At 35.0% G+C, this 9808-nt stretch overlaps 1 protein-coding gene across 3 annotated transcripts; it reads right to left on the bottom strand.

Annotated features, from left to right (window-relative positions):
• Positions 1-87: 87 nt before the first annotated feature.
• LOC144562467 (protein NRT1/ PTR FAMILY 8.1-like) lies at positions 88-3876 on the bottom strand. Of its 3 annotated transcripts, XM_078311701.1 has the most exons (6): positions 3707-3876; positions 3200-3328; positions 2583-2800; positions 1495-2048; positions 915-1232; positions 88-643 (listed from the first exon to the last, which is right to left on the bottom strand). In XM_078311701.1, the coding sequence occupies exons 2-6, from the start codon at positions 3312-3314 to the stop codon at positions 109-111; spliced, it is 1740 nt and encodes a 579-aa protein (XP_078167827.1). In that variant the 5' UTR covers positions 3315-3328; positions 3707-3876; the 3' UTR covers positions 88-108. The 3 variants fall into 3 exon arrangements, with proteins under 3 accessions (XP_078167827.1, XP_078167828.1, XP_078167826.1); XM_078311702.1 differs by having other exon boundaries at positions 3137-3876; XM_078311700.1 differs by having other exon boundaries at positions 3200-3876.
• Between the last annotated feature and the right edge of the window lie 5932 nt (positions 3877-9808).

The raw sequence follows: 9808 nt of genomic DNA, 5'->3' as shown, positions 1-9808 counted from the left end.
ACTCCACAAATAAACACAAATTAAATGTTGGATGCTATAAACACTCATTATTTCTTCTTAATTAAATTGGACTTTAATTTTCTCAATGTTTCCCATAATTAATTATCATCAAATGTCCTCTCTTCTTCCAAATCGATCATCAGCCGTCTTTTTGTAAGTGAACCAATTTGCAACCAATAGATAGAACAAGAAGTTGACAAAACTCATGATGGCCAAAAGCCAAAATAAATAATCCAAATGGCCCCTGTTCAAGTTATCAGGAATCCAACCCAAGTTCCCATTCCTCGCTGTGATATTGCTCACGATCGTCACCAAGAGTGAGCTCAGGTACATACCCAATGCAACGGTTGTCAGTGAAAGTGCTGAGCACATGCTGCGCATGGCATCTGGCGCCTGGTCGTAGAAGAACTCCAGTTGACCGATGAAAGTGAACACCTCTGCTGCACCAATAAGAAAATATTGTGGTACTTGCCAGAAAATTGACATGGGAAGATAATCTCTCGAATCGTACAGGTTGTCGCGGTTTATGATGTGGAGACGAGCTACTTCCAGGAGCCCCGCTACAATCATAGCAATGATAGATATAACTAGACCGATCCCCATACGAGTTAGTTGGCTGAACCCTCTCTCCCGACCAGTAATCCTGCATAGATATGAATCTTTATTAGGCATCTTAGTTTGAACCAGAAATCTACAATCACAAATAAATAAATAAATAACTTCTTACTATAACCAAAACCATTGCCCCTGCATGCTTTTGTAAGATGGAAAACCCACTCTTCAATCTACTTATCATGTTTAGTATTTCCACTAGCTAGTAATCGAGACCAGTGCACATTTGGTACTATATGCTAACTTCTAGCAACCACTGCTAGTTGATTACACTACAGTACATGGGAAAAAGAGATCTTTACCTTCGAACAAGTGGTACAAGGATGCGATCATAGAAAGGAACCCACACAATGACGCTCAGAGTATCAAAAATAGACAGTGAGGCAGCAGGTATCTTGAAATGTGGGCCAATGTGTGGGTCAATGGTATTCCCTTGTAGCACAAACATGGTGCTCATCTGGCCATATACTGTAGAAAATATTATACCGCCCGCCCATAAGGGAAGCAGCCGTAATATACTTTTCAACTCCTCTACTTGAGTGACAGTACAGAGCCTCCATGGATTTACGAGGTCAACCGTCTTTTCCTCTTCTGTCTCCACACAAGCCTTGTCTAGGAACCTGAAACAGAAATTGTGAATTTTTCATTTCATTACTTTTCGAGTTTTATTTTCCAAAAGCCAATTAACTGTATAGATGAAATTTTTGCATATATCACAAGTGTAATACTGTGTATGATTACCAAAACCCTATAGGATTTCTGAAGCCAATCATCCGATGATCATTTTCTTCCAAGTTTCCACAGAATCAGACCAACAGAACTTACAAGTTACCAGTAAGTCAACTAAATTTCACTTGAATTGAACCTTGAAAATGGACTTACTTGAATTGACTGGAATGTTGTATCTTTCTGCTCCCTACAATTGCCGATTCCTTGTCAGTTATTTCGTACAAAAGTGAAGCATCTTCTGGCACATGGACCCGCAACTTCCATACACTCGCAACCAAAACTTGTGCAACACGGGTAAGTGGACTTCCAGCCGGTCTCTGGTTCCTGTAAAGCGGGGTGCCCACAAAGAAGCACACCACAGCAATAGCCATGCAAACAGCTGGTATACCAAGTCCCCAACCCCAGCCGACATTTGTTTGTATATATACCAACACTGAAGAGGCAATTAGTGCACCAATATTAATGGAGAAATAGAACCAGTTGAAGAAGGAGCTCTTGCTCTTCTTCTCTCTTGGGTCAGATTCATCGAACTGATCCGCCCCGAAAGAGGAGACACATGGTTTGATGCCACCTGTACCAAGGGCAATTAAGTAAAGCGCTGCATATACAGCAGCCTTCTGGCCTTGTGTCGGGTGGCAGAAGATGCCCCCGGTGCATTCTGGTGTTAGTCCATCAACGGAGGATGTCAGAGTTAACAGTGTAAGACCCTGCATAAAAAAATCAGGATTTGTTAATTGTATTGTAAATACTCTATATTTCCAACGCATACAAGAATTTAATAATCTTCACTATAGAACATCAAAAATATCATGCAAATGTTGAAAAATCTTAAAAAAAACATATGACAATAACACGAGCACTTTCTGTCAGTTTCTCAATTCTAAATAATGAGAAATAAGGGCTACTATTTCAATCCATTTTAGGTAAATTTGGATGTACAGACATACCAATCAACTCTTAAGCCGGGGTACGTGTTGTACTTCTTGTTTTGAGGTGCTATATGTGAAATTGTCCTAAAGTGACACATTATCACGATTGTACCACATCTTGCATATTACCCAGTACTTTTGCAGTACTAACAGTACCAATACAAATTTAGTATTGGTAAAATCCACTGATCATCCATATGAAGTATACCCCCCCTACTGTTACGATGCCTGGTATGAGCAAAGACAATCTGCATTATTCCCAATTCAAGAACTGTTAATAATCCATTGTAATTCCTCAACGAATGAACTTACGAGAACATAGACCATCATGAAGATTGAAATTGTCCAATAGCGTCCCAAATATGAGTCTGCCAAAAATGCACCGATCAGAGGGGTGATATAACAAGTCCCCGCCCAGTTGGTGACATTATTGGCTGCAGTAGCAACGCCTTCACCCATCCGGCCTACCATGTAGTTCACCAAATTTGTGCTCATACCATAATATGCCAACCTCTCACAACCTTCATTTCCTATAACAAGACAGCAATTGGTAAATAATTATTCTAATAAATTTGGGTAGTTAATTATAAACATCACATATTTGCCCTTGCACCCAGCTAGTAGACCTTTGCATTTGCTCTTGTTTCTTGTCAATAATTGACATACGATTGAGTGAATCACATATACATGTTATCAAGTGCATCTTTTTTTTTGGGTGTGTTTGGGTGCTTTGCCAGTCAGTTCGTATGCACCATATCAGAGGTCATGTGTTCATGTTTTGACCCAACATTGTTGAAAAGTCCGGCTAGTATGGCATGCACATACAATTTAAGTGTTAGTATTGGTATAAACATTCTTATATGTACCATGATCTATCTAGTTATCTGCCACCTAGCACATAGTAACCTGCATGAATCTTAATTGCATACCTAAAATATATGGGCATGCTTTCCATGTTCCTGTTTCTTTCTTCACACAAGGATTTCCTTTAAGATTAGTTGTGCCATCTTGTGTGTACCTATCCTCAATCTCCCCCTTTCCCATTTGCTTCCTTGTTACTACATACATGACAAAAGGAAAAGTTTTGTTCTCTTTTAAGTAGTTGTGTCGCTTTGCACCTTGTCAGCTAATATCTTATTTGGTAAAACTCGTAATTCTCGGTAATATATCATACTTGCTAGCAATTTCAATAGGAGATTTTTATTATGAAATTGAAGAAGGATAAATCCCAACTATGCCTAATCAAACCACCAACTCAAAGAATTCAATCCTAACTATTAATTGGCAAAAATAAATAAATAATCAGTGAGGAAAGTAAAATAATCAGGTCAGCTGGCACCCCTTCAAGTAGAAGAGAACCAATGCTAGAGCAAAAACTGTTCTAAACAATTAAATATTGATACAAAATAATTTAGAAGAAAGGTTCATATTCTAACCTTAAGGCAGATGCTTCAACTTCAGTTCAAATTGGGTTGATACAAAGCTGGCTGGCTATTGCTTGTATATATAGACACTTAAAAGAGTGTGAATATTTCTTAAAAAAAGTTGAAACTGTACCAAGTTGACCCCGAAGAAGATTCTAAACTTCTGACAATTTCATTATGGCTTGCAGCATATATATTTTTTTATTTTTAATATTTCTTAAGAAGTTGAAACTGTACTAAGTTGACCCCAAAGAAGATTCTAAACTTCTGACAATTTCATTATGTCTTGCAGCATATGTTTTTTTTTTTTTTTGTTCCCTTGCATCAGATTGTTACTCCAAAATTTTCAATTTTTTTCTTTATTTTTAGTTGTCAAATCAATATAGACCATCTCGAATTTCATACCTGAGGTGGTGGTTATGGGATATTGCTTGGAGTTGACCTAATCCGGTCAATAACAATTCATTTTGAAAACAAAACTAGAATAAAAAATTGAGTCAAACCCTTTCCTTGTCGAATGAACTTTCACATCTCCATACAAAATGTAGCATACAAGCTCCAACAAAACATTAATTTATATTAGTCATAAAGAACAAAAAAAAAATGAAAGCTGATCAACAAATAAATACCTCCTTTGATAAGATAGAACAATTAGAAAATATAAATATATCCTTAAATAATATTAGCTTTCAGATTGGTTTGGTGAATCAAAATGAAATAAAGAATCCAGGAAAATTAGAGAAATCAAATGCAAAATGTAGATTTTCAGAAATGGTAACCGAGTCAGATCTGGTGTATCATAGGAGGTTTGCCCCTTCTATTGATTCCTACAAGTTTGATAAAAAATAATTCTATAATAGATTGGTTATCTTGACAATATTTTTTAAGATCAATAGAAGGGGCAAACCTCCTATGAAAAATAAATTCACAACACTACTTGTTGTTATCTTATAGATTGGTTATCAAATTTCCTGCAATTTGTGTGTCACATGATATTCTGGCAGAAGCTGCTAAATATAGACTGTTGAAAAGTAAAAAAGATGCATCAAATTCCATCACTTTTTCTTGTGCGTGATGTTATGATATAATATAAATATGAGTAGAACTAGGGTGTTCTTAATTTCATCAAGTTTTTTGGTGAACTCAAGTCTAAAACTTATCGAATCGGCTTCAAATGACGAATCAAATCGTTGAAACCCGCCTACCTTACGAGTGATGCATTTACATGTGAAAATTTTAAACATTCGAATTAATTTAGTATAAAGTCAAGCGGTTAAAATTAGAAGATTAGTATATTAATTTTAATGCATTTATTTTTTTTAACTTTTTTGACCACTTGACTCTATTCAAAATTAATTTTAAAATTAAAAAAGTTTACATGTAGACGCATCACTTGCGGGGTAGGTGGGTTTCAAACGGTTTGGATTCGTCATTTGAAGCAGTTCGATAGGTTTTAGACTAGAGTACTTCACCAAGGGTCTTAGTGAACTTAAGAACACCCTAGTTCTGCTCTATAAATATAGTATCATTTTCAAATGTCAGATTTCAAATTATAGTTATTTTTGACAATTTTGAAGATTGCCAAGGTAATCTATTGTAAATAAATCTCAACCGTGTACTATATGTGTCACACCCCAAACCAGGAATTCTAGATTAAGGTGTGATCAACCTCGCCTCGTGCTTAATTAATCATTAAGCACGCAAGGCTAATCATCAATAATAAATCAAACAACAGCGGAAGCAAAATAATATAAATATCAAGCATCAGTCACATAGCAAATAAATAAACATACACATACATAACATATAATTCGATCCATCTCGGATCCAAATCACACCATTTAACAAGGCTTTGAGATTCGTGAAGTTGGTGTTTGAACGGTTGAGACTTTTCAAGAAGCAATCAATCATAGGTCAATTTATATGTGGTGCGAATTCAATCCGACGAAAATCAAAAGTTATAAATTTTCAATTAACTTTGTTATAAGTTTTTCTTCTAAATGAGTTCCAAAGTTTAATAATTCATATCATGTAATTATCCACAAATCATTCCTTCATTTCATGACTCGAATCGAGGCTTCATAAAATTTTCATAATGTCATACGAATATTTTCAAGTGTTTATAATTCGATTTTAGAACCCGAAAAATTTGATATCAAATAGTGTATATATAAATATCAAATAAAATATCTATAATTCATAATTGAACGAAATTCGTAAGTTTTATATTAATCTTATTGGTACAATAATTTTGTATATTTATTCTCTAATTATAACCCCATATTTTTATTTATTTTCACGAATCATTTTTAATTTGATTTTATTTTATTTTTAAATCTCTAAATTTTAAAGTACATAATTTCATAATTCATTTATATTTCAAAATTCTAGTTTCGTTTAAATAACCAGATTAATCGAATCGATAATTAATTTATTTAGAGATTTTTATTTAGTGCAAACATCAATTTAGCAATTAATCGCATTTTAAAAGTTCAGAATATAACAATACGTGTGCACGGCCAAAAACAAGTATATATATCTTGATCAATTTAAAACAACTGCAAACTTTGTTATATATTTACTATATTTTTTGAAGCACTTATATTCAAGTGTTGTTCAAATCAAGAGACTAGATACACTAATCAAATTTAGTCAACAAATTAATAGGAATCAATTGTTTGCTTTGCAAATCATCTGACCTTGGAAAGTGCTTAGCTTTATGATGAGATTTGGAGTATACAGAAACTTGTAAATTTTATTCTTTAGATTGGTCTAGACTTACCGAACAATGAGATTTTTCAAACTTAATTATTCTTAAAATTACACCTAAAATATTTAAATTCCGCTTGTTTATTTTTTTTATATCTTCCTTAGAGCATCTACATCCCTAAAACTCAACCGGATTTCTAAATAACTGTTAACTACTTTTTAGAAATTATGGTCTTTAAAGTTTTTAACTCTCACATCCCTAAAACTCATTTTAGAGTTTCTATTAAGCCACGTCAGCAACAAATTAAATAGGAGAAACAATTTGAGCCAATCATTTGACCAACATATAGTTTATAAACGGTTTCTTAATAAGAAACTTTCCTGCATAGTTTCTAAATAAGAAACTCTCTCACATCTCTGAAACCGGGTTAGAAACTACCACGTCAGATTAGAAACTCTAATAGTTTCAGGGATGTAGATACTCTTATTGGTAAAACCAGTACCTATGCATGCATACATTTGGAGCTTCATGAGGAATACTGTCCCTTTTTGTTGTTGCTGGTATGCTTGTCTCGATCTTTTCTTTCTTTCAGTCTTGTTTATGGATTCATTAGCATATATATATGCCTTAGCTCAAACACAGCGGGATCCTCTCCGTATGCGATTGGTCGTGGTTCGACCAAACGCGTCCCTGGCCACTGATTTTCACCCCATCGGAGAGCATCTGCTGCGATCAATTGCCAAGATTTACCCTGACGAAGTGGTCACACTGCCAAAATTAAAGAGGACAAAACGCCGTAGGAAAAGAGAATCTGTATCATGCATGCAAGTGATAATCCGGATCGTTTTTTAACTCAGCGCGAATCTTAAAAAAAATACTCCTCAGTCCTCACAGTTTCAGTAGCCACCGATTATATTTGGTCCGTTAAAATTAATTTGAACCGTATCCGTTCCTTTAAATTACACCTCAGCTATCTGGGGTAGGGGTGGCAAAAAAACTCGTAGCTCGTGGTTTGATTGTGACTCGTACTTGACTCGCTTGCTAACAGTTTGCTCGTTACTGAACCGAGCTGTTACCAAGTCATCAGCTTGCCGCTAGCTCGATACAGAATTAACAAGTTCAAGCTGGGACCTAGCTTGCTCGTCAGCTCGTGAGCTAGCTCGGCTAGACATCAATTTGTGAATTTGTATGAATTTGTGTACATTTTATATTGTCTAGCTCGGTCTAGCTCAGTTCAGCTCGATCCAAAAAGTTTGTAAAATTCATTATCTTTATAAACAAGATCGAGCCAGACCCAGCTCGCCAGCTCGTCAACTAAGCTCATGAGCTAGCTCTAGCTGACGAGCTAGCTCGGGCTGACTTGTCACGATTTCAAGTTAAAGTTTTAGCTCGGATGCCCTAAGTCCAGCTCGTTCGGCTGTAGCTCGGTTCAAAATTAACATACTGGGTTAGAGCTAGCTCGAACTGAGCTAGCTCTTTGCCATCCCTAGTATTAACCTCCTTTGTATATAATATACTAATTTTGAGGGATCTGAATGTAAAATTTGAAAATCATAATGCCAACCGGCAATTCATTTTCATTTGCGTGCTTCGTTTTTTCGAGACGTGCGTTGTGAAAATAAAAAATTAAAATAAGTACGCTGGAAAGTAGCAACGTTGTAAAAAAAAGGAAAACTATCTAATCGCTTTCCAATTGAATTATTAGAAGGATAACAAATAAAAAAAATAAAATAAAATAAAAAGTCTCCTAAAAAAAAGCAAAAACAAATCTCCATTCTCTAATTAGCCTTGGCCAGTTGGCCTTGTGTGCTGTGCAAAAGAAAACAACAAAAAAAGGAACATTTAGCGAGCAGAGAAGAAAAAAAGTGACTTAACCACAGCAAAAAAGAAAAAGAAAATTCACTTACAAAGAAATTTGATTTTTCTTGAACAAAAATCATATTTTCTATTTTTTTTTATGAAATTAAAATAATGAAATATCTTATTATCTTGTGTTATATTGTGTTATACTTTGTTATATAAACCTTATTATTATTATTATTATTTTAAATAATGTGTAGCCGACACAATCAAATTTAATACTGTTGGAGATGATGACATTTTAATTACTAAATTCCAATTCAAATCCATCTCATTTCATTTTTTCCTATAAAAAATATCTCCCCGGATAGCTTGATCCTGTGTTACTGTTCATGTGAGATTCAAATTAAAAAGACAAAAGAAGCGCTTCACATTGAAATGATTTGACAAGATATCTACACGGTCCACCGACTTTTTTTTGTCTTCCATTGAACTTTGATATTTACAATTGGCAGCACGTGCGCAATCCTAGTCCAACATTTTTCTTCACTCTGTTTTTTTTTTTTTTTTTCTTTTTTTTTCTAGAGTCCTTGCGGTACTTTTAGGAACGAGATGATCTGTTCTCATGGGTGTAGAAAATTTCTGTCCCTAAAGTCAGATGGGGCCCATCTCGGACCCACCGGCAGTGACTTTAGAGGTAGAAATTTCCTGCCCCCAGAGGTGCAGGAGATTCGCTCTCGTACTCTTAGGTCCACAAAACTCACACGGAGAGGAACAAGAAGGAAGAGGAAGGAAGGAGGCAGCCATCGTTTTTCTCGCTACAGTAATTTCTACACCCCAATTTGGGAGGTAGAAATTTGAAAGATTTGTATTGAGCGTTACCCTCACTACAGTAGCGTCTCCCCTTCTTTCTCTCTCCATTTTGAACTTCTGGAGCGAGTGAACGGTGTGGGCAGCATGCGTTCATCTCCTCTTCTACTTCACTCTCCTTCCTTCCCTAACACCTTGTTTGGATGGAAAGTAGAGGAAGGGAGGAAATGGAAAAGAACAAAAACTTTACGTTGAATCGTGTTTGGTTGATAAAATTATGTCAGAGGTGAAAGATACAGGAGGTAAAAGGTTTAACATTGTATCATTATAATTAATAGAATCGGTTTCCCTCCCAAATTAGAATGTAACAGATGAAAAAAAAATTTGTTACAAACATTTTTAGAAAAAATCACACAAATATCTAACTCTATATCTTACACATATAATTTTCATACAAATTTTTTTCCTCAAATCTACAATAGTCACCGAATTTCTCATTAACCTCCTAAATTTTAATCAACCAAACAAGAAATAAAAGGGAAATGAAAATTAAATTTATTTTCTCTCATTAATCATTCAAATACGAAGAGGTTAAATATGTTAATCTTTATTTCTATTTCATTTCATTCTCTTATAGTCTTTACCTTCCATTCCTTCCTCTACTCTCTATCCAAACATGGTGTTAATGAAGGGGCGTCTACCCCTCTTTGGAGCACAACGTTAATGTCATGACATGGTGTAATTGTGACCTAACATGAGCATCTGAATATCAAATCTAATTAATGCATGGACAA

Source organism: Carex rostrata, chromosome 11, assembly GCF_964058835.1.
Source record: "Carex rostrata chromosome 11, lpCarRost1.2, whole genome shotgun sequence".
Classification (NCBI taxonomy): Eukaryota; Viridiplantae; Streptophyta; class Magnoliopsida; order Poales; family Cyperaceae; genus Carex; species Carex rostrata.
Note: the sequence above shows the minus strand (reverse complement) of the source record. Positions and strands in the feature narration are given on the sequence as shown.